General features: G+C 47.0%; 1 protein-coding gene and 1 long non-coding RNA gene across 3 annotated transcripts in view; one reads left to right on the top strand and one right to left on the bottom strand.

The window, feature by feature from the left end:
• Window positions 1-25,560, top strand: part of LOC149985241 (uncharacterized) — a 1,026,866-nt gene that overhangs the window by 482,823 nt on the left and 518,483 nt on the right. The gene's annotated exons all lie outside the window — the stretch shown is intronic.
• The window catches only part of LOC110497132 (inactive serine protease PAMR1), a 47,771-nt gene continuing 28,151 nt past the window's right edge, over window positions 5,941-25,560 (bottom strand). Inside the window, exons 5-14 of one of the 2 annotated variants that reach the window (XM_021573108.3) lie at window positions 21,849-22,066; window positions 21,076-21,183; window positions 15,397-15,567; window positions 14,958-15,143; window positions 13,388-14,716; window positions 13,057-13,233; window positions 12,770-12,836; window positions 11,299-11,531; window positions 10,607-10,983; window positions 5,941-7,015 (exon numbers count right to left, since the gene is read on the bottom strand). In XM_021573108.3, coding sequence (XP_021428783.3) covers window positions 6,446-7,015; window positions 10,607-10,983; window positions 11,299-11,531; window positions 12,770-12,836; window positions 13,057-13,233; window positions 13,388-14,716; window positions 14,958-15,143; window positions 15,397-15,567; window positions 21,076-21,183; window positions 21,849-22,066 — 3,436 coding nt within the window. In that variant the 3' untranslated portion in view covers window positions 5,941-6,445. Of the gene's footprint in view, window positions 7,016-10,606; window positions 10,984-11,298; window positions 11,532-12,769; window positions 12,837-13,056; window positions 13,234-13,387; window positions 14,717-14,951; window positions 15,144-15,396; window positions 15,568-21,075; window positions 21,184-21,848; window positions 22,067-25,560 lie in introns of both variants that reach the window. The other variant, XM_021573107.3, reaches the window with a different exon arrangement.

The raw sequence follows: 25,560 nt of genomic DNA, 5'->3' as shown, positions 1-25,560 counted from the left end.
TTCCTGTGACATCCGGTGGTGTAGGTGTCCTGGAGGGCAGGTAGTTTGCCCACGGTGATGCGTTGTGCAGTACTCACTACCCTCTGGAGAGCCTTATGGTTGTGGACGGAGCAGTTACCGTGCCAGGTGGTGATACAGCCCGACAGGATGCTCTCGATTGTGCATCTGTAAAAGTTTGAGTGTTTTTGGTGACATGCCAAATTGCTTCAGCCTCCTGAGGTTGAAGTGGTGCTGTTACGCCTTCTTCACCACGCTGTCTGTGTGGGTGGACCATTTCAGTTTGTCCATGAAGTGTACGTCGAGGAACTTAAAACTTTCCACCTTGTCCACTACTGTCCCGTCGATGTGGATAGGGGGGTGCTCCCTCTGCTGTTTCCTGAAGTCCACGATCATCTCCTTTGTTTTTTTGACATTGAGTGTGAGGTTATTTTCCTGACACCACACTCCGAGGGCCCTCACCTCCTCCCTGTAGACAGTCTCGTTGTTGTTGGTAATCAAGCCTACCACTGTAGTATCGTCTGCAAACTTGATGATTGAGTTGGAGGCGTGCATGGCCACGCAGTCATGGGTGGAGAGGGAGTACAGGAGAGGGTTGAGAACGCACCCTTGTGGGGCCCAGTGGTGAGGATCAGCGAGGTGCAGATGTTGTTTCCTACCCTCACCACCTGGGGGCATCCCGTCATAAAGTCCAGGACCCAGTTGCACAGAGTGGGGTCAAGACCCAGGGTCTCAAGCTTAATGACGAGTTTGGATGATACTATGGTGTTAAATGCTGAGCTGTAGTCAATGAGCAGCATTCTTACATAGGTATTCCTCTTGTCCAGATGGGTTAGGGTGCAATGTGATTGTGTCGTCTATGGACCTATTGAGGCGGTAAGCAAATTGGAGTTGGTCTAGAGTGTCAGGTAGGGTGGAGGTGATATGATCCTTGACTAGTCTCTCAAAGCACTTCATGATGACGGGGGCGATAGTCGTTTAGCTCAGTTACGTTAGCTTTCTTGGGAACAGGAACAATGTTGGCCCTCTTGAAGCATGTGTGAACAGCAGTCTGGGATAGGGATTGATTGAATATGTCCGTAAACACACCAGCCAGCTGGTCTGCGCATGCTCTGAGGACGTGGCTAGGGATGCTGTCTGGGCCGGCAGCCTTGTGATGGTTAATGCGTTTAAATGTTTTACTCACGTTGGCTGCGGTGAAGGATAGCCTGCAGGGTTTGGTAGGTGGCCGTGTTGGTGGCACTGTATTGTCCTCAAAGCGAGCAAAGAAGTTGTTTTGTTTGTCTGGGGGCTGGTTTTCTTTTTGTAGTCCATGATTGACTGTAGACCCTGCCACATACCACTCGTGTCTGAGCCATTGAACTGCGACTCTACTTTGTCTCTCTACTGAAGCGTAGCTTGTTTGATTGCCTTACGGAGGGAATAACTACACTGTTTGTATTCATGGTCATGTTTCCGGGCGGCTTGCCCTGATTAAAAGCAGTGGTTTGCGCTTTCAGTTTCGCATGAATGCTGCCATCAATCAACAAGGAGGCTCAAATGGGGACACCTACTACAGAGAGAAGCTCTCTGCCCCCCCTGACACATCCCCACACACCCCTCCATGTACACAGGCCCTGTGTACCCCAGCCACAGACCATGAACGCACTAATCTGGTAAAACCCACTGAGTTGGACATCCTCATTGACTCAAATGGGAAATTCATCCAAGAGGATAAACTCTTCCCCCACCACAAGGTGTGCAAAATATGGTGCCCATGGGCAACTACTTTGGTAACACAGGATCTAGACACGGTTGCATTTGTGTCCCTGTCCATTGATGCGTCCAATCATGGACATGTAAAGCTGTTGCCAATAATAGTCAGATATTGTAAGATATATGATGGCAGCACATCTGTGGAAGCAAAACTGCTTGATTTTGTTGAATTGAAAGGAGAAACAGCAGAGGAATTTGCAGCTGAGGTCCTGGTGGTCATCCAAAAATGTAACCTGGAAAACAAAGTTGTGGCATTCTCTGCCGACAACACAAATACCAACTTTGGTGGACTGAATAGGCTGGGGAGGGTCAATGTCCATACCAAAGTTAAAAATGCTCTGCAGCGGGAGGTGATTGGCTTAGGTTGTCCTGCCCACATCATTCATAACATGGCCAGAACAGCTTTGGATATGATTCCCCTTGATGTTGAGAACCTGCTCACAAAGATATTTGGATATTTTTACCGTCAGAGTAGAAAGACTGAAGAGCTTTTGTGATTTTGTTGGCCAGGAGTACCATAACATTTTAGGACACAGCAATGTTCGCTGGCTGTCCATGCTCCCTGCTCTAGAAAGAGTGCTGAAAATGTATCTGCCATTGAAATCCTTTTTTATTTCTAAAGACAAATGCCCTGTTGTCCTGCGAACAATGTTCAAAGATCCACTGACTGAACTTTGGCTGGCCTTTTTCCATGGAAACCTGACCGTATTCAGTGACACGATCGAGATGCTTGAAGGCCAGGACCGCTGTGCTGTGGAGTCCGCAGCAATTCTGAGAAACATTGAGGCAAAATTGGATGCAAGACGTGATGACAACTTCATTCCAGTTTTGGTCAGAGGACTTCTGAGAGAGCTAGAGGACAATGGAGCCATGTCTAAAGAGAGCTTTCTCAAAACATCCCAATCATTCTTCACTACGGCTGTGAACCACTTGCAAGCATGGGGAAAGCACACAGATAATCTAAAATATTTACATTGTCTCCTTTTAAAAAGGCAACCTCAGCGTGAAGAGATCCAGAAGGAAGCAGGCACACTGCAGGAAAAATGCCCCAATGTGACCATCAATGAGGATGCATTGTTTGACGAGGCTACTGGCCTGCAAGAGTTCCTAAAGGGGGGATCGCTTGAAGAATGGAAAACCTCTGAGACACCGCTTAGTCAGAGTTGGAGCACGGTGGTTACCCACTTCAAAGAGAACGACATCCCACACACTAACATGGCTAGATTAGCGTCTGTTGTCATGTGCTTACCTGGAAGTAATGCACCAGTCGAGAGAGTGTTCTCCCAAATGAATGATCTATGGACAGCAGCAAGAAATAGGTTCACTGTTCCTACCATCAAGGCCATGCTTATTGTGAAGACAAACTTCAACCTCCCCTGCCAGGAGTTCATGTAGAAGCTGGCCAAAGACAGAGCAATCCTGAAGAAGATACATTCTTCTGAGAAATATACAGATTAGGTATACAATGTAGGTACCAACGTCATCATCGTCTTATTTCTTTATTATGTTGTTAAGTATTTCACATATACTTTTGTCTGTTTTTTCAATTTCGCTAATGTTCTCTTCTGCTCTTATTCTACCCAGACTACAGGACCACTGAATGGCTGTTCAGATCGGACAGTTCTGTCTTGTCTGTAGTGTTTCTGTAATATAGTTGTTTTCTCTATCACAGTGGGCCTGTTAGACTAAATACATGAAACCGGAATTGTCCCCCTTTTTCATTTCATAGATAATAACATTGGATATTTTAATGATATATTGACCGCCGAGCTGGAAATGTCCCCGGTTTTAATTTCAGAAATCTGGTCACCTTAATATAGGTGCTTATGTGTGCAAGTACTCTATATGTGTCTCCACATGTATAGGACTGAATAATATGTGTTCTGTTTGCTGCCTAAAGCCCCTCATAGCTATGCATGGGGTGGACATGGAGATGGAGAGGGGAGAAAGAGAGGATGGGGTGGCAGGCAGGCAGGCAGGCAGGGTGAGTAGATCAGGGGCTAGGAGGGTGGGGGTGGTGGTGGTGTGGGTGTGTATGTGGGCTGTGTGGTAGGGATATCAAGGGGACGTAAACACGTCACCGAACACCACTGGGGAGGTTAAAAGTAAATGCACGGTCTCCATGGACACAGCAGAACCCTGAGAACATCACAAGACTAGTCCTATGTCTCTCTCATGTCGACAGGAAGGAAGGCGATCTCATTGTTGTCTAATTCCCTCTCCCTGGAGTCTCCAACGAGTGAGTCAAGGCAGATCTCTTTTCTTTGCTTTAAAGAACACACAGCACTAGTGACATCCGTAGTACAGCTTGGTTTGACTGTGAAACTGGACTGTGATCGGCCATTTTGTCAGGTGTCAAGTGCCTTGCCCCTCTGCCTCTTCAGTGCAAACACTCTATAGCGCCCTCATCGCAGCACTTTTCTCAGCATTGTCAGGTGCTTTCCACTGGGCTCAGGGTCATACTCTAGTTCCCAGCAGAACAGTCAAGTTGTGGTGAAGTGTTGGCCGGCTATACTGATGTTGACCTGTGAACTAATAGGGGCCTGAGAATACGTCTGCTTTCAGCCGGGGTAGAAAAGCTCCCTACCCAGGGGAATTAAGGGCCTAAATGAGGACCTTGTCCATTTCCAGTAAACAGGAGGAGAAAGGGGACAGAAAAGCTTTCATAAATCTTGTTCCTGTGCGAAAGAGAAAGTATACTGTCTCTAGGATGACGTCCATCAAAAGATTTTATTGAACTTCGATCTCCCTCCACGTATCCTTTGTACAGACTATTCCTACCAGGGCAGTGAGTGTCCAAGGGAAGGCTATGGTCAGATTGTAATTGTTGCCAAGAGCAGATTTTCTACAATGTGATGTCTCTCAGCTTGCTAAGGCAATCTTGTAGATGTCATCGAAACACCTCCCAAGATGCTTCCTATTCCTGTACAATGAAAGATGGACATCTCACTGCCATTTTCCATTTCACATTGCCATGAGGCCACTATTGTATTTGAATCAGTATATATATACAGTATATGCAATGATCGGTTGTTTACTCTTCATAAGCTTTGAAGTGCTATCACAATGATGGCACCCCAGCCTAAGCATCACCAGTAACACCAGCTCATTCTCCTTCCCAGAATCATCATGACACATAACCCAAGCGCCTATAACACAATCACAGACACAGCAGTTCCCCCAATGTGGTAGAAATACCCCTTCATCTGTTCATCTTTCAGACACTGTGTGTGTGTGTGTGTGTGTGTGTGTGTGTGTGTGTGTGTGTGTGTGTGTGTGTGTGTGTGTGTGTGTGTGTGTGTGTGTGTGTGTGTGTGTGCGCAAGAGAGAGAGTGTGAGAAGAAAGAGCAAGGTGGGCTACAGTAGATGTGCTGCAATGTATAGCAGAGAACAATGGACACACACAGTACATCACACACATCACACAAATATGGTCATGATCAAAAACTGTGCTGGGCTTGTGGGCTTGTTCTGACTTCATTTTTTGTAGATGTTGTGGAGTTAGTACCATTTTGGTGTGTATAAATACCCAATCCCTCTGGTTGTGAGATTTGGGCTGAGCCTGTATCCTATATTTGACTTAGATAGTTTGTGTGTATGTATTGATATGTAGGCTACGTGTGCCTTTTTTAAATTGATGTAGTTCTTGTCTATTCATCTTCTGTATTATGTCATGTTTCATGTTTTGTGTGGACCCCAGGAAGAGTTGCTGCTGCTATTGCAACAGCTAATGGGGATCCTAATAAAATACCAAAATACCAATACCAGAGCATCCCTCCACATAAATCCATATAAATTGACGTTTTAAAACTGCCACCCTGTGGCTAAATGTTCACACTACACTTTCTCCATCGATTACTTACCAATTGTTCTCTTTAGATGCTTGCAGAGGGGTCAACACTTAAATTATTAACTGCGTTATACACACATTATTAACTGTGTAGGCACATCAATTATTTTGTTAATGATTTCAATTAGCAGGTGTTCGATTGCAGCCCTTATACTTGATCTGGATTAATTCATAGGCTTTCTCTGGCCCTGGCCAAATGGCTGTCTGGTTTACATAGCAAGCACCAGGTTCTCTCTCTCTCAACTCTGTTTAGTAGAATCACATGGGTATCCTTTGAATTAATGCTGGATGAAAGCTCACAGAACCACACTCAATGAACAACTCTAACCAGACCCCCGTTTCTTTACACACAACCACATATCTTTAATTAAAAACAACATTACATTTATGTCCTTCTATACAATATGTACATCCCTTGAACCACGTGCAGATCCATAATAATAATTCATTACATTATATATACATATCAAAGAATACAATGAAAACCAGCTTTTCCCAGGGAACTGGTTTTCGTTTTCAAGTCTAAGACCAAATTTAAGGTAAAACCTGAACACTGAAGTATTGTGCTGAGTGGAGGGCAGCTCTATCTGATCCGTTTGTGTTAGGGCCCCCTAAAGTCAGCTCAGAGCACTGTACAGTCCAGTGTTGCTCTGCTCTTTTGTGATCACACTCCCTGCTTGGGTATGACAAGAAGCAGGTAGATGGGAGGAGGAAGGAGGGAGAATGGAGAAAGATGTCGGCAAATAAAAGTAAGAGGGGGAATAATGATGAAGCAAAAGAGGGAGTTGTTGGTTGAAGAGAGGGAGGAAAAAGAGATACAGGGCGAGTCACATCCTGGTGATGTCACTTCATATGGCTCTCTATCCAGTCTTTGAAGTTGGCCACATGTGTGTACACTGTAAACAGGTCTGGGTCACACTCTCCCTGGTCATACCCGAAACTTACCAACCCCAACAGCCGCCACTCCCCTTTGGATGTGTCCCGCCCCTCTGGAGAGGCAAGAGAGGGGTCCTGGGGGGAGCCTGTCTGGGCAGGAAGGATCAGGATACCCCCTGTGTCTGCGGGACAGATGTTAGATGGGCTGTAGTCGGGTCGCTGGCGGCCACAGAGCATGTTGTCCGTGACGCTCACGGGCACCCCTTTACGGGCATACTGCTGCTCGCAGGGCACCACGTCGGCCAGGTGCTGCACACCCACCCTGGCCTGCTCCTCTTCCCCGATCCGGGGATCTGGCAGGGGGGCCCAGCCCGTCACCAACCCTTCTCTGGAGGTCACCTCTCCCCCCTGGATGTCAGGTAGGCAGAGGGGCAGGACCTTCTCCCCGATACGAGCCTTGTCCAGGAGCTTGATCACTGCCAGGTCTGAGTCAAGAACCAGGGGGTCGTAGTTGGGGTGGATAGAGATGGAGGCCACCTGAAGGAAAAGAGGAGGGATGGGAAGAGAGACAGAAAGAAATGATTATCAGGGAGTGAGAGAAAATAGACTGGTCAGAGAAAGAAACAGTACAGGTGGGATGGTCAGAAAGCGAAGGGGTAGTCAGAATGAAGAAGGAATTGTCAGAGATAGAGAGGAGGGATGGTAAGAGAAAGAATTGAGAGAGAAAGGCGGTGTCAAAAAAGAAAAGCTGTAGAGAGAAGAGAGATCCTGTGCCAAACATAACAGCAGGGTGACAGCTTGGCTGTCAGTGGAATGACGTTAGCTTTGCTTGTTACCTGGCAACTCACTCACACTCCTAAATTATGTGCACATACACTATATATACAGTGCCTTGCGAAAGTATTCGGCCACCTTGAACTTTGCGACCTTTTGCCACATTTCAGGCTTCAAACATAAAGATATAAAACTGTATTTTTTTGTGAAGAATCAACAACAAGTGGGACACAATCATGAAGTGGAACGACATTTATTGGATATTTCAAACTTTTTTAACAAATCAAAAACTGAAAAATTGGGCGTGCAAAATGATTCAGCCCCTTTACTTTCAGTGCAGCAAACTCTCTCCAGAAGTTCAGTGAGGATCTCTGAATGATCCAATGTTGACCTAAATGACTAATGATGATAAATACAATCCACCTGTGTGTAATCAAGTCTCCGTATAAATGCACCTGCACTGTGATAGTCTCAGAGGTATGTTAAAAGCGCAGAGAGCATCATGAAGAACAAGGAACACACCAAGCAGGTCCGAGATACTGTTGTGAAGAAGTTTAAAGCTGGATTTGGATACAAAAAGATTTCCCAAGCTTTAAACATCCCAAGGAGCACTGTGCAAGCGATAATATTGAAATGGAAGGAGTATCAGACCACTGCAAATCTACCAAGACCTGGCCGTCCTTCTAAACGTTCAGCTCATACAAGGAGAAGACTGATCAGAGATGCAGCCAAGAGGCCCATGATCACTCTGGATGAACTGCAGAGATTTACAGCTGAGGTGGGAGACTCTGTCCATAGGACAACAATGTATATTGCACAAATCTGGCCTTTATGGAAGAGTGGCAAGAAGAAAGCCATTTCTTAAAGATATCCATAAAAAGTGTCATTTAAAGTTTGCCACAAGCCACCTGGGAGACACACCAAACATGTGGAAGAAGGTGCTCTGGTCAGATGAAACCAAAATTGAACTTTTTGGCAACAATGCAAAACGTTATGTTTGGCGTAAAAGCAACACAGCTCATCACCCTGAACACACCATCCCCACTGTCAAACATGGTGGTGGCAGCATCATGGTTTGGGCCTGCTTTTCTTCAGCAGGGACAGGGAAGATGGTTAAAATTGATGGGAAGATGGATGGAGCCAAATACAGGACCATTCTGGAAGAAAACCTGATGGAGTCTGCAAAAGACCTGAGACTGGGACGGAGATTTGTCTTCCAACAAGACAATGATCCAAAACATAAAGCAAAATCTACAATGGAATGGTTCAATAATAAACATATCCAGGTGTTAGAATGGCCAAGTCAAAGTCCAGACCTGAATCCAATCGAGAATCTGTGGAAAGAACTGAATACTGCTGTTCACAAATGCTCTCCATCCAACCTCACTGAGCTCGAGCTGTTTTGCAAGGAGGAATGGGAAAAAATGTCAGTCTCTCGATGTGCAAAACTGATAGAGACATACCCCAAGCGACTTACAGCTGTAATCGCAGCAAAAGGTGGCGCTACAAAGTATTAACTTAAGGGGGCTGAATAATTTTGCACGCCCAATTTTTCAGTTTTTGATTTGTTAAAAAAGTTTGAAATATCCAATAAATGTCGTTCCACTTCATGATTGTGTCCCACTTGTTGTTGATTCTTCACAAAAAAATACAGTTTTATATCTTTATGTTTGAAGCCTGAAATGTGGCAAAAGGTCGCAAAGTTCAAGGGGGCCGAATACTTTCGCAAGGCACTGTATACACAAAATTATGTGGGCACCCCTTCAAATTAGTGGATATGGCTATTTCAGCAACATCTGTTGTTGACAGATATAAAATTGAGCACACAGCCATGCAATTTCCATAGACAAACATTGGCAGCAGAATGGCCTTACTGAAGAGCTCAGTGACTTTCAACGTGCCATCTTCCCAACAACTCTGTTCATCTGTTCATCATTTCTGCCCTTCTAGAACTGCCCCGGTCAACTGTAAATGCTTTTATTGTGAAGTGGAAATGTCTAGGAGCAACAACGGCTCATTCGCAAAGTGGTAGACCACACAAGCTCAAAGAACGGTACCGCCGAGTGCTGAAGCATGTAGCGGGTACAAATTGTCTGTCCTCGGTTGTAATACTTACTAACGAGTTCCAAACTGCATCTGGAAGCAACATAAGCACAATAACTGTTTGTCGGGATCTTAGTGAAATGGGTTTCCATGGCTGAGCAGCCACACACAAGCCTAAGCTCACCATGCGTAATGCCAAGTGTCGGTTGGAGGGTTTAAAGCTCGCCGCCATTGGACTCCGGAGCAGTAGAAACACGTTCTCTGGAGTGATGAATCGCGGTTCACCATCTGGCAGTCTGACGGATATATATGAGTTTGGCGGATGCCAGGAGAACTCTACCTGCCCCAATACATAGTGCTAACTGTTAAGTTTGGTGGAGGAGGAATAATGATCTGGGGCTGTTTTTCATGGTTTGGGCTAGGCCCTTAGTTCCAGTGAAAGGAAATCTTAATGCTACAGCATACAATGACATTCTTGATGATTCTGTGCTTCCAACTTAGTGGCAACATTTTGGGGAAGGCCCTTTCCTGTTTCAGAATGACAATGTCCATGTGCACAAAGTGAGGTCCTTACAGAAATGTTCCAATGTTCCAACATCTAGTGGAAAGCCTTCCCAGAAGAGAGGAGGCTGTTATAGCAGCAAAAAGGGGACCAACTCCATATTTATGCCTATGATTTTGGAATGAGATTTTCGATGAGCAGTGTCCACATACTTTTGGTAATGTGGTGTATATTAATTGACAGCCCTTTATAAAGCGCATAATGCACCATTAGACTATATTATTTACAATATACTGCAAAATGGCAATACGCTACTGTATATGTTGGTTAGATCCAGACTAGCCATGTCGCACAACCACATTGGTGATTACTTACAGTCAAAGTAGCTCTCTGGCACTTATTCAATGATTGAACGTAAAAAAAAAAACATGGGGCTGTTTTACATGGCTAGATGTAGTAGACATGATGTCATTGTTGTGAAATTATACATTTTAATTGGACACTGGTTCAAAACCACCCAGCCATTGGTATTATATAGATGTAGACCTTGAGCTTTTACCATCTCATAAGGCTTGAAAATGTACCTATAGTGTGTAAAATCATGTGTGGTGAACTGTACACCATAGCTGTATTTCAGTCTAATCATTGCAGTGTGTGGCTAAATACAGGTGGTCTCAGCCAACCACATCATTCATCATTCCCTACTCCTCTCCAAACTCACTCTCACTGCCCACCCCCACCCACTAACCCATTTAGTCACTCTCACTCTCTACTCCCCACCCTTAAGCCCTCTCCATCCCCTCTCTTACCCTGAGATGCTGCAGGCCCTTGGTCTCCCGAAGGTCACTGCGGTAATGTTTTCCCATCACCACCTTGACCGTGGCTGCATCCAGAGGGTACAGCTTCCCCAGCTCAGTCACACAGTGGGCTGCCAACACCACACTCCGCTGGTTCACCAGGGCCCCGCTACACACCAGCTGCCAGCCTGAGGCCTCATCCTGCCCCTGGGATCCAACCCCAGCACCTAATTCAGCTCCAGTCCCCTTCTTTAGTGACCCCGCAAGGCTGGCCTTCTTGCCCAGCTTGGTCCCTGCTCCGTTGGTGGGGCGTTGGTAGATGGCGGCTAACCAGGGCCAGTGGGACTCTGCCGGGCTCTGGGGGTCAAAGGTAGGGTGCTTCCCACACACTGGGAAAAGAGAAGGATGGAGAGACAAGTGTGGAAGAGAAGAAAGTGTGGCCAGGCGTGAGAAGGGTGGGAAAGAAGGGGAAGGAAGATGTTAAACCTCAGATCTGCCAGAGTGATAAAACAACACTTGATCATGTATGGAAACCTTATTCCACATCACACCCAACCTGGAATATTACTTTTTCAATCCAATTTTCTTGATTGCTTAGTGTCTAAGTGTGGTTTGAAAGTGCAATTCTAGCATGCCTAGGTGGCAAGACAAACCTTCCCCTAAATGAAGACATACATCAAGTAATGTGGCTCTGCTGCCCTCACCTGGTGAACAGGAGACATGACGCCCGCTCCACTTGCCAGTCTTGAGGCAGGTGCGGCGTGCACTGCCTGAGTGCTGGTAAAAGGGAGAGGCACACTCGTACGCTATGTGAGTGTGGAGGTGGTGGAACCCCTGGGGCAGCTGGGATAGCATTGGGGGAACTTTGGTGGGGCCGACAGACTGGAACATCTTCACAAACCCAGAGGATGAGTAGAGCTTATGCACAGGGGTCTTCCTGAGAGATGAGAGGGTTCCATTGAGATTCCTTTACAGAAACAAACTAGTGTATAATGTACCTAAAGAGGCTAGCAGTATGTACAACTCCTTTTAGGTTTTTAAACGTTTAATTTATAGGCAGAGGCTGTGGATCTGTAAGTAACCGCCCCATTCCAATCCCGTCCGCCCCCCCTGGAATCCCGGAAAGATCTGTAATCACGTTCTGCGCATGTGTTTCTTTACCTCTACTTAACGCCCCCAAAAATGTGTGGTCACTCTCCCTTCACATTTCTCACTGTCAATTGTGAACGATCTTCTTAGTTATGTACAGTGTTGTTTTGAATGAATTACAGTGAGCAAATTGTAGAGCAAGTAGTGTTAGTAGTACATCCTACCTGTCTTGTTTCAATCAATGCACATATTTTGCCTAGTGGCACACTGTTTAGTTACGCGTGCATGAGAGAAAAATGCGACCATTTGCACAATCATCCTAAAATCTCATTGGAAATGAGGTGCTGTTTTTTGTCTTAAAGTAACGTTACACTACAGTATGCTATTATATTCAGTTCTGTTATGTACAATACTATCATTATGTGATCTTGCAGATATTGATTCAACTTTGATCGAGCACTATTTGCCAGAATAGAGAGTAGGGACTGTGCCTAAAGTAGAGAATCCTGCACATGCACAGATGCTGTGTGACCTTTAGCTGTTGGGAAGAAAGATCCAGGAAAAGTCAGATCCGCAGCCGCTTCGTAATTTATATGTGGGCTTCACATGGTAAAGTGGTTCTGTCACACACAAAAAAGAGCTAAGTCATCTGTTGTGATGTGTGCATTATTCAGGGTCATACATTGTGCTTACGGTCTCTCTCGTGTGGTGTGCCAATGATGTTGATATATGATTATGCACATATACTATACGTTTTTTGTTGGACTAGTAAGAGTGTTGGACTAGTAACCGAAAGGTTGCAAGTTCAAATCCCCGAGCTGACAAGGTACAAATCTGTTGTTCTGCCCCTGAACAGGCAGTTAACCCACTGTTCCTAGGCCATCATTGAAAATAAGAATTTGTTCTTAACTGACTTGCCTAGTTAAATAAAGGTCAAATAAATAAAAAATATGATGATTTCGATGGCAATGTGGATATACAGTATAGTGTTGGTTAATGCTTACGTCTGGAATTAAATATAGACTATATAATGTGTATTATTATGTGTGCTCTCTAACATAATATATTATACATCGTTAGACATACCTGGATGGAGCTTGTGGAGGCAGAACTCTCTGTCTGACCAGCTCTGAGACCTTGGACTCTCTGCAGGCTGCAGACAAACACACACAGGGTTCCCATTAATACCTACTGACAGGCTGGCAGCTGCTTTCATTCTCAATGTTGGGTTGATTAGAGGCTGCTAAAAATAGTGCTCAACTGGCAGGTGCTCCAGTGTGTCCCTTGTTGATAATCACAAAGTTGAGGCACACACGCTCGCATGCACTCACACACACACACATACACAAACTCGCACACACATCAGTGCCTACCTCTCACACAAAGGGGTTGAGTGCCTCCCCAGGTTCCGCCAGGCTGGCAGGTGCGTCTGGCGTCACCACTCAGAGCGTAGGAGTGATTACAAAAGAAATCCACTGTCTCTGGCACCAGCCCTGGCACTACCTGCTGGTACCCATGGTAGAGCTGTGGGAGAGGGGGACAGCTCTCCTCTGGAAGGAGAGACGAAGGGAAGAGAGGGCAAAGAGAGGAGGTGCAGAATGTAAGATAGATAGGTGGAGAGCTAGCGAGAGATTGAAGAACAAAATGTAAGATCCTGAGGGTCATTATAATATCTGTTTCAATAATGCAGTGTATTAGTCTTACCACTGATGCTTTGGTTTTCTCTCTTCTCATCATCAGACTCATCATCAGTTTTTTTGTCAGAATCTTTTCCAGTATTTTCCTCTTCAGGTTTGCTTGTACTTGCCATTGTATCTTTAGTTGAGCCTATATCTTTAGTTGCTCCTATATCTTTGTGTGGCTTTTCCACCAGCCTCTCGGTTTCCTGACCTCCTGATGAATATGGGGTGAACTGTGTGTTGTTGTTTCTAGTTGGAATAAAAATCTTCACAATGTCTTTCGACATTGTTGTATTCATACCCTGCTCTATGTCATTGGTGCCAAACACATCCGTAACAGTGTACTCTACAGCAAATGTGTCTCCCCTTGGTTTTAACTCGGTGTAATCTATGGCAAATGTGTCTCCCCTAGGTTTTAACTCAGTGTAATCTATGGCAAATGTGTCTCCCCTAGGTTTTAAGTCATTAGGATCAACTATGTTTGGATCACTGCTTTTATCTACTGGATCCTCTTTCTTCTTCTCTTCCTCCTGTCCTTTATCTTCCACCACCACCACTATCTCAGGGATCTCTGTTGTCTTTCCTATCTCCCGTACCACGTCTGTGTCTCCCCCAGTATCTGGACTGCCATCTATGTCTGAGATGGTTTTCCCCACGTCATTTTCTCTCTCTCCCTCCACTGTGTTTACAATGTCATCCGTTTCTTTACTGTCCACTTTATCCTTGGTACCTCCAGAAGGTTTATCTAGCCCAGTTTCTTTTTCTTTGTCACTTGTTTTATCCTCGTTTCGTCCTGGGATGTTAACCAGAGTAATGTCAATGTTTTTGTCTTTACCATCTGTTTTACCATCCACTGTTGTGTTCCTCAGGCCTGCGTCTGGATCTTTACCATCCACTGTTGTGTTCCTCAGGCCTGCGTCTGGATCTTTACCATCCACTGTTGTGTTCCTCAGGCCTGCGTCTGGATCTTTACCATCCACTGTTGTGTTCCTCAGGCCTGCGTCTGGATCTTTACCATCCACTGTTGTGTTCCTCAGGCCTGCGTCTGGATCTTTACCATCCACTGTTGTGTTCCTCAGGCCTGCGTCTGGATCTTTACCATCCACTGTTGTGTTCCTAAGGCCTGCGTCTGGATCTTTACCATCCACTGTTGTGTTCCTCAGGCCTGTGTCTGGATCTTTATAAGCTACGTCCTCTTTGATACCTGTATTATAGTCTTTCTCTTTGTCTTTGGGTTTTTCAATGTCTTTGTCAGTGTCTTTCTCTTTTTCTGCATGCTTTTCTTTGTCCTTTTCTGTATCTCTTGCTTTGTCATTTCCTTTGTCTTTGCCTGGTTCAGCAAGTGTATTATTCACTGTAAAAAAAAGAGAGAAAACAAGTGAATTTCTGGATTGAAATAAGTGTTGTTATACAGTTGGCTAACCATTCTGAATGGTTGTACACATTCTACTAGTGAAATATTATCAATTGTCTGGTCATGTAGAACATAGTCATTCCTAATAATAGTAGGTCCACCTTTGATGTCTATCAAAACCTGTTCCCACTGTCTCCAAACTCTGATTCCCATCATGCCTTGCTCCCATCCTAACCTTTACCACATGTGGGGGGTGTTCCGCTCCAGGTGTTGTTGGGCAAACAGGTCCTCTGGTGCGTCCCGCTCAGCTTGTAGGGCCGGTAGCACAGGTACTGCAGGGCTATGATGATATCATTGGGCCCGTACACTAGGAAGTGGTCTCCATGCACAGGCTTGGCTGGGATGGCACATAATTTCACCATAGGCACTGCAGAGGAACACAGATAACATGTAGGATCAGTGATGCTGCGATTCAGATTGTCAGACATAATTGAATTTGCAGATGAGTTGTAAATATGTTTATTCCTTAGAGGAGCTGTTGTGTTAACATCCAACGTCTCAAATGGTATTGTATAAAACAAACCTACAGTGTCAATGTCTCTAAGGTCAATCAGGTTGGATTTTTCACCAAGCATCTAAATTGTTTGTTGTGCTGTGCCCCTCTCTCTCTGGCCTCTTACCACACTGGGGGGCAGAGGTGCTCCAGGTGCCATCCTGGAGGCAGATGGCGGTGCGGATCCCCCTCAGCTCGAACCCAGGGTCACAGCGGAATGTGACTCGCGCCCCTGAGTGATGGAATATCCCCTCTGTGGAGCCATGGACAGGTACTGGGGGCCTCCTGCACCCTACAACTGGAAGGACACAAAAACATATGTACAAAGATATTAGGAGACCTCAGAATGTAGTGCTACACACACACACTGAAATATAAACAACCCTCCTCACACATTCTTATTTAATTGGATATCACAATTTCGTGATATCCAATTGCGATCCAATTACGATCTTGTCTCATCACTGCAACTACCGAACAGGCTCGAGAGAAACATAGGACCACACAGCTACTGCTCACATAACATAAGTGCGTTTACTGCTGTGCGGTATTAGTACAATATTATCTAGTGTTAACACACCTGTGAACAGCCACCTACAGCTTCAGGGCTCTCAGAACCCAGTTCACAGCTCACAAACCCATTCTTCCTCCTCAGCATTACTTCTTTGAGTAGCTAGAAGTTATAAATACAGCCTCCACATCTTACCGCCTTATTAATAGATCATTTCAGCAGGCTTGGTAAGAGTGAGAACAGCTCAGAAGGGAATGTTAACACATTGTCTGTAACGGAGGAATAAATAGAAAACTCCCAGTAAAAAGAAGCTTTAGTTAAACTGTTCCATTTTCCAAGGTAGTGGGTGTTTTTAATGATGTGGGTTAGTAGCATGCAGCTTGGGTTAGTCGACTGGAATGGAATAGTGTGTAAATGTTCAGACAATGCCCGACTGTGAAATAGAGAACTTGATTGACACAAATAGCACACATCAACTTGTAATTCACCATTGGGTCCCTTCTCTCTGATCTGGAACCAAGCTAAATACCAATCACACACATGTCTGCACAAACACATGCACACACCTACACACACCTACACAGACTTATTATGTTCATTCTATATCACTCTGGCCTTACTGTGGCTATTGGGGCATAGCATTGCAGGACCCGCCCCATACCTCTCTCCCTCTCTCTGGCCGTGGTCTGATAGCAGTGTAGTCCAAAACCATCAGAGGAACCCTCCCTATAATCACTGTCTCTGTCACACCCTGGTCAAAGTATTTTGTGTTTATCTTTATTTATTTGGTCAGGCCAGGGTGTGGCATGGGTTTGTGTATGTGGTGTGTATGTATGGGGTTTGTGTATGTGGTGTGTATGTATGGGGATTGTAGCTAGTGGGGTGTTCTAGCTAAGTCTATGGCTGTCTGAAGTGGTTCTCAATCAGAGGCAGGTGTTTATCGTTGTCTCTGATTGGGAACCATATTTAGGCAGCCATATTCTTTGAGTTTGTCGTGGGTGATTGTCCTTAGTGTCCTGATGTCATTGTTCTGTGTTAGGTTACACAAGTATAGGCTGTTTCGGGTTTCTTTAAGTTTATTGTTTTGGTAGTGTTTGTGTTTAGTGTGTTACTTCATTAAACATGGATTGCAATAGACACGCCGCATTTTGGTCCGACTCTCCTTCTCACCAAGAAAACCGTTACAGAATCACCCACCACAAAGGGACCAAGCAGCGTGTCAACAGGCAGGAACAGCCCAAAGTGGAGTACAGTATGGACTATACTTCTTGGGAGGAGATAGACAGGTGGGCGGTCGACCCAGGGAGAGTGCCGGAGCCCGCCTGGGATTCGATGGAGCAGTGCGCGGAAGGATATAGGAGAATGGAGTTTGCGAAGCAAGCAAGGCGGCGCGGACGGAGGCCCCATAGTCAGCCCCAAAAATTTCTTGGGGGGGGGCTCAGGGAGAGTGTGGCAGAGTCAGGAGCCAGACCTGAGCCAACTCTCCCTGTTTATCGTGAGGAGCCAAGGAGGAGACCAGAACCAGAGCCGGTGTTGGAGGTGAGCGAAACAGAGACTGTGAAGGAGTTAATGGGGAAATTGGAGGAGAGAGAAATGAGGGAGTTGCTGTGTTGGTGTTTTAAACATGGAATTCGCCCGACGGAGCGTGTCGGGGATTTGATGGCACCTGGGTCAGCGCTCCATACTCGTCCTGAGGTGCGTGTTAGTCGGCTGGTGAAGATGGTGCCAGTCTCACGTACCAGGCCTCCTGTGCACCTCCCTAGCCTTGCACGTCCTGTGCCAGCACCGCTCTCAAGATCTCCAGTACGCCTTCACGGTCTAACCCATCCTGTGCCACCTCCACACCCCAGCCCTCCGGTAGCAGCTCCCCGCACCAGGCTTCCTGTGCGTGTCCTCGGCCCAGTACCACCAGTGCCAGCACCACGCATCAGGCCTACAGTGTGCCTCGCCTGTCCAGCGCTGTCGGAGCCCTCCTCCTCTCCAGCGCTGTCGGAGTCTCCAGCCTGTTTAGCGCTGTTAGAGCCTTCCTTCTCTACAGCGCTGCCGGAGTCTCCCGCCTGTTCAGAACTGCCAGTTAGCATAGAGCTGCCAGTTAGCATAGAGCTGCCAGTTAGCATAGAGCTGCCAGTTAGCAAGGAGCTGTCAGTCTGCAAGGAGCTGCCAGTCTGCAAGGAGCTGCCAGTCTGCAAGGAGCTGCCAGTCTGCATAGAGCTGCCAGTCTGCAAGGAGCTGCCTGTCTGCAAGGAGCCGCCAGAGCTGCCTGTCTGCAGGATGCCGCCAAAGCTGCCAGTCTGCAAGGAGCCGCCAGAGCTGCCAGTCTGCAAGGAGCCGCCAGAGCTGCCAGTTAGCATGGAGCAGCCAGGGCCGCCAGTCAGTGTGGAGCAGCCAGGGCCGCCAGTCAGTGTGGAGCAGCCAGGGCCGCCAGTCAGCGTGGAGCAGCCAGGGCCGCCAGTCAGCGTGGAGCAGCCAGGGCCGCCAGTCAGCATGGAGCAGCCAGTCAGCATGGAGCAGCCAGTCAGCATGGAGCAGCCAGAGCAGCCAGTCAGCATGGAGCAGCCAGTCAGCATGGAGCAGCCAGTCAGCATGGAGCAGCCAGAGCTGCCAGTCATCATGGAGCAGCCAGTCAGCATGGAGCAGCCAGAGCTGCCAGTCGACCAGACTCTTCCAGATCTGCCAGTCGACCAGACTCTTCCAGATCTGCCAGTCGACCAGACTCTTCCAGATCTGCCAGTCGACCAGACTCTTCCAGATCTGCCAGTCGACCAGACTCTTCCAGATCTGCCAGTCGACCAGACTCTTCCAGATCTGCCAGTCGACCAGACTCTTCCAGATCTGCCAGTCGACCAGACTCTTCCAGATCTGCCAGTCGACCAGACTCTTCCAGATCTGCCAGTCGACCAGGATCTGCCAGTCAGCCAGGATCTGCCAGCCAGCCAGGATCTGGTAGATTCATCAACCTGCCTGAGCTTCCTCTCACTCCTGAGCTTCCTCTCACTCCTGAGCTTCCCCTCAGTCCCGAGCTGCCTCAGTCCCGAGCTGCCCCTCAGTCCCGATCTGCTCCTCAGTCCAGTGGGGTTCTGGGTGAGGACTACTAGGCCATGGTCGGCGGCGAGGGTGGACTATCCAGGGACGCGAGGAGAAGGGACTAAGACATTGATTGAGTGGGGTCCACGTCCCGCGCCGGAGCCGCCACCATGGACAGACGCCCACCCGGACCCTCCCTATTGTTTTGAGGTGCGTTCGGGAGTCCGCACCTTAGGGGGGGGGTTCTGTCACACCCTGGTCAAAGTATTTTGTGTTTATCTTTATTTATTTGGTCAGGCCAGGGTGTGGCATGGGTTTGTGTATGTGGTGTGTATGTATGGGGATTGTAGCTAGTGGGGTGTTCTAGCTAAGTCTATGGCTGTCTGAAGTGGTTCTCAATCAGAGGCAGGTGTTTATCGTTGTCTCTGATTGGGAACCATATTTAGGCAGCCATATTCTTTGAGTTTGTCGTGGGTGATTGTCCTTAGTGTCCTGATGTCATTGTTCTGTGTTAGGTTACACAAGTATAGGCTGTTTCGGGTTTCTTTAAGTTTATTGTTTTGGTAGTGTTTGTGTTTAGTGTGTTACTTCATTAAACATGGATTGCAATAGACACGCCGCATTTTGGTCCGACTCTCCTTCACAGACAGAAAACCGTTACAGTCTCCCTGCCTTTCAGTGTTTCCACCGTTCAGTTGAGCCGCACGTGGGACGGGACAGGGGAAATTCGCTTGGAATTCCAGACATGGAAAAGAAAAAACGTGCACAACCCTATTGAGTCATTTTCTTATTGGAAAAACAGCTCAAAAGAATAGGGATGTTTAATTGAGAACCAATCATGTCCTCTGTTTACCCACACCCAAGTCTTCCCATCCCAGTGCCTGCCTGCCTGCCTGCCTGCCTGCCTGCCTGCCTGCCTGCCTGCCTGCCTGCCTGCCTGCCTGCCTGACAGACAGACAGACAGACAGACAGACAGACAGACAGACAGACAGACAGACAGACAGACAGACAGACAGACGAGATTCCATCCCTCCTCACGGGAATACCAGATGGACGAGATTCCATCTCTCCACTTCTCCCATGCGTTTCATGATCTCCTCTCATCCAATGGAAAAGCTGCCTCATATTATAGAAGCAGTTTTGTTCAACAAGTTGTATAGACTCAATTTTAGCCCTGGCGGCCATAAAGAAGCAGGGTTGTGGTGGAGCTGTGGACAGAAGGAGCTCCAGCTATACAGGGCCCTGTTGGAGCCCTCTCAGGACGAGGTAGAAGGCTGCCTGGCATGGTTTGGTTGGCAGGCAGGTGACTGACCCAGATTCAGATGGGCTGAGGGAAGCTTAGCCAAGCTTAGTCTTGCTTACTTATTTTCCACTTGCCCATATCTGTCATTCTCTCTCTCACTCTCTCTTCCTCTGCCTCTCTCTATCGCTCTCATCATTCGCTCTGGGTCGGTATTTCTCTCCAAGATGTTTACAATCCATACATACAGTAAACTCAGATGGTGAGGTGCAGTTTCATGAAGTCAGAATTCTGTCAGGTGGTCATAGTGGTTTATGGTCCATCTGTCGACATGGTGACACAGTTTCCCCAGCTGCTGATTGCACAGGACTAGAGAGGGAGATGACAGTAGGGAATAGGGAGATGACCAGTAGGGAATAGGGAGGTGACCAGTAGGGAATAGGGAGATGACCAGTAGGGAATAGGTAGAGGACCAGTAGGGAATAGGTAGAGGACCAGTAGGGAATAGGGAGGTGACCGGTAGGGAATAGGGAGGTGACCGGTAGGGAATAGGGAGATGACCGGTAGGGAATAGGGAGATGACCGGTAGGGAATAGGGAGATGACCGGTAGGGAATAGGGAGATGACCAGTAGGGAATAGGGAGGTGACCAGTAGGGAATAGGGAGGTGACCTTTGGGGAATAGGGAGGTGACCATTGGGGAATAGGGAGGTGACCAGTAGGGAATAGGGAGGTGAGCATTGGGGAATAGGGAGGTGACCAGTAGGGAATAGGGAGATGAACAGTAGGGAATAGGGAGGTGACCAGTAGGGAATAGGGAAATGACAGCAGGGAATAGGGAGAGATCAGTGAATGTGACTTAGTCATTGTTGTAAGCACTATTTGGACTCTCTGAAGAGATTGTCATGGGAGAATTCTACATGCTTGTTGTCTGAGGTCTTTGTTTTAACTGTACTGTACAGCTGGAAGACACCAGTAACACAAGTCACATCACCTCTGTGAATAGTTTGACCCAAAGTTTAGTGTACTCACCATTCTCACACCGCTGTCCAGTGTAGCCACCCAGACAGCCACAGTGGTAGGACTGGGACGTGTCCAGGATACAGGTTCCATCATGGAGACAGGGGGAGGAGCTGCATGCTTAAAACACAAGGAGCAGGAAGGATGCTTAGACACGTTACATGGCCTACATAACAGTAATTAAAAAATATACAAATAATTGCAGGCTTTCGTCGCTCCCACCCTTCATCTGCACTAATCAAAGGAGACCAGGAGAGGAACCATTGATCTGTCCTGAGTATTGATCTGAAATACAGTCAAAGTTTGTAGTGGATTGTTTATTTTGGGGATATGGCAAAAAATGTATGAACTGTATATAGGTGAGAAAATACTTTGGTGTTTAAATTCACGCCTACTCTCCAACACCCATCCCTAAAATGTACAGTATCCTGTGGTAAGTATTTGTGGCTTGAGTAGAGTGCTTGGAGTACTATGTTACCATGTGTGTTCATGGTGATTAGGTTTGAATGAGGAGCTGAGTGACAGGTTAAGTTGGTACTTATGTGGTTTCTCTCTTAGGCTGCCAAGCAGGGATTCCCTGGAATGAGTTTGATAAGGGTGTGCTCTGCTTAGTTATCATAACAGCCATAAGTTAACATTCAGGTTGCTACCGAAGCCCTCAAGTATTTTTCTAAACTTTCTCAACTTATGATGGGATATTTGCAAACCACAATATATTCCCAGATCTTATTCATCAATTTGCCAACTTTCGGTACAAAATCTACTCTGGGAGGTACTGTTCCTACCTGAGCTTTCTTGGAAGGTGGCGAAGAAGCCGTCAAAGTTCTTATAGCCATCGGCTACAAACAGGACGTGTAGGGAGTTGCCAGAGCTCTGGATTGGAGCAGCCCTGTTGTTCCCACAGAACCGACCAATCACACGAGAGTTGATACTGTCACCATCACGCACCTCGATGTAGTCGTAGCGACAGGAATGGTCAAACTCCAGGCTCAGCATCATAAACCTGTGGGTGGAGAGGGAGGGAGGGAGGGAGGGAGGGAGAGAGGGAGGGAGAGAGGGAGAGAGGGAGGGAGGGAGGGAGGGAGCTGGTTAGAAGTATCTTGGGGAGACTGTTCTAAATGATTTTATTACTGAGTTTATTTAGTGGTATTGACAGTTTACCTCAATGTGAAGTACTAATGGGAGTATAGGGTTTGGGGGTTGGTTTGTGACACAAATCCACATAAATTGATCTCCACACCTTGAATTAACCTGGAAATATATGTGTCTACAGCTAAAATATTGCAAGTGAAAAAAGTATGTATTTTGAGAACGTACCTATTCTCTTGCAGTGACATTTAAAAGGTGTGTATACGGAAGCCAATTGGCACGGTTTGTTTCAGCTAGTCACTTATACCATTCACTCATCCTGTCACTCCTCTGTTTATTCCAGCCAGAAAGTTTTCATTGCAGTAGCCAGGCCTGGATTTTCCATTTAAAACCAATTAAGAGGTTTCTCACGTGGTATACATAGTAAACATGATGTAAATGGTGTGTTATTGCACCTCATTGCCCCCCTTGACTCTGAGTAGGGAGACTTCTCTTTCTTTCCTGCTAGAGCCCTTGTTTTTACTGGAGCGCTCTGAGAGGGGTCGCCTACCCGGCTTTACTGGTGCTGCCATCCTGGCTGGCACCATCTCACACCCCTGACTTTTACTACAGCCAGCAGTAGTGATTGGAACAGTGATTCCACTACTTTGCACAACTCATTTCTTTTTAAATGGAGGTGAGAATTGAATGTTTAAATTCCTCCCGTTGTGGTGAAAGCGAAATCTATTACAGATATGGAATCTTTTCACGAAGGCAACACTGATGAGTACTTTTTCATACAGTCATCTTTTTTTAAGCTTCCCTCGCCTGCGAAAGAGATCAATGCTAAAAAAAACAATTGACTCAGTCGTTATAAAAAATGTATCTGCAAGGCTTTCAGCTGAGATCATGTCTAATGCTATCTAATTTGAGGCAACAAAGCTAAAATTTTACTAATGGGACAATAATGCACTTGAGCTAAGATCAAAAATGTAAGATATGACGATACAATTGTTAGTGACACGGGCTGCGAAAACGGAACATATTTTAGACATACATTTTACAACGACGGATGTTTGAGTTAACACATGTCCAGTTATAGAAAACATATGCTTAATTTATTAGTCAAGCTTCAGTACTATTAGAAACATCTTAGGGATACTTGATGTGTTCACCCTAACTTTAACTTTAAGAGTAAATTTGCACATAACACTCAATACGGATCCCCACAGTTTTCCATCAGAGTTGTATATTTTGAACACAGTGACAAATGTATGGTATGTGTGTTTGATGCCTGTAAATATCTGGTCTCATTCTTCAGAATCAGTCATCAAATCAAACATGTGTGACTGACTATTAACACTGGTCTGATTGTAAGTGATTTATTGTAAGTTGTTGAAGTGTCATTGATGTATGATTGCTTATTAACTCAATGTCACACTGCCAAGCTAAATAGTATGATTGGTGAATACACTGATGTCAACTCCCACCATGCTTCGTCAGCTTTCCCTGTGAATATAAGGTCATCCAGAGGTCTGTGTGGCTTTGGGACCTGTTTTAATTGGAGTTTAAGGGAATAGGATACTTGGTGAGAGAAACATATTGGTATATCCTTTTAATGAACAAGCTTGGATTTTTGTTGGGACAGAACAGTGAGTGATGCCAGCTGTAAACAGTACAGGGAATACAGAAAACAAGGATTTGGATGGAGTGTGAGTTTACAATCTATATCGGTAGATTTAAGATCTTTGGCTCAACATATAAAGGACAATTTTACTTCATATTTTAAATCAGACTTTATCACAATGCCAAGTGTTATCAAAGTCTCGGACCGGAGACCGTCGCTGGGGGCCCCGGACCGGAGACCGTCGCTGGGGGCCCCGGACCGGAGACCGTCGCTGGGGGCCCCGGATCGGAGACCGTCGCTGGGGGCCCCGGATCGGAGACCGTCGCTGGGGGCCCCGGATCGGAGACCGTCGCTGGGGGCCCCGGATCGGAGACCGTCGCTGGGGGCCCCGGATCGGAGACCGTCGCTGGGGGCCCCGGATCGGAGACCGTCGCTGGGGGCCCCGGATCGGAGACCGTCGCTGGGGGCCCCGGATCGGAGACCGTCGCTGGGGGCTCCGGATCGGGGACCGCCGCTGGGGGCTCCGGACCGGGGACCGTCGCTGGGTGCTCCGGACCGGGGACCGTCGCTGGGTGCTCCGGACCGGGGACCGTCGCTGGGTGCTCCGGACCGGGGACCGTCGCTGGAGACTCAGGACTGGGGACTGTCATTGTAGGCGTCGTGCCATAACTCCTCACTGGAGGCTTTGTGCCATGACTCCTCACTGGAGGCTTCGTGCCATGGATCATCACTGGAGGCTTCCTGCCAAGAATCATCACTTGAAAGTTCTTGCCTTGGATCATCACTGGAATGGAGAGACACACAGGAGGCCTGGCTCTGGGAGCAGGCACAGGACTCACCAGGCTGGGGAGACATACAGGAGGCTTAGTTCTTGGTAGAGGCACCGGATACACTGGGCCGTGGAGGCGCACTGGCGGTCTCGAGCGCAGAGCTGGCACAACCCGTTCTTGCTGGATGCCCACTTCCACCCGGCAAATGCGGGACGCTGGCACAGAGCACGCCGGCCTGTGAATGCTCACTTGAGACACCATGTGCATCACCCCATAGCACGGTGGGTGATCAGTCACATGCTCGCCACGGCAAGCACGGGGAGTTGGCTCAGGTCTGAATTCTGACTCTGCCACACTCCCCGTGCACCCCTCCCAAAAGTTATTTTGGGGCTGCCTCTCATGCCTGCTTCGATGGTTAGCCTCCTCATATCACCACCGCTCAGCTTTAGCTGCTTCCAGTTCCTCTTTCGGATGGCAATATTCCCCAGCCTGCCTCCAGGGTCCTTTCCCGTCCAGGATTTACTCCCAAGTCCATGAATCCTGAACACGCTGCTCCTCCTTACCACGCTGCTTGGTCCGTTTGTGGTGGGAAGTTCTGACACGGCCGTTGAATGAAGAGGACCAAGGTGAAGCGTGGTGTGAGTACGTGTTTTCTTTATTAGAAAAAGATGCCAAACAAAACAATAAACACTACAAAACAAACCGTGATGCTTAAGGAAAAGTGCCATTAACAAAGTCAACTTCTCACAAAGACAGGTGGGAAATAGGGCTACCTAAGTATGGTTCTCAATCAGAGACAACGATAGACAGCTGTCCCTGATTGAGAACCCTACCCGGCCAAAACATAGAAATACAAATAATAGAACATTGAATACCCACCCCAAATCACACCCTGACCAAACCAAATAGAGATAAACAGGATCTCTAAGGTCAGGGTGTGACAGTCTCTTAGGTCAAGGGCGGCAGGGTAGCCTAGTGGTTAGAGTGTTGGACTAGTAACCAAAAGGTTGAAAGTTTGAATCCCCTAGCTGA

The sequence above is a fragment of the Oncorhynchus mykiss genome, chromosome 2 (genome assembly GCF_057628025.1).
Source record: "Oncorhynchus mykiss isolate SJ-2025 chromosome 2, ASM5762802v1, whole genome shotgun sequence".
Taxonomy (NCBI): domain Eukaryota; kingdom Metazoa; phylum Chordata; class Actinopteri; order Salmoniformes; family Salmonidae; genus Oncorhynchus; species Oncorhynchus mykiss.
This window is presented reverse-complemented; position numbering and strand designations above follow the sequence as displayed.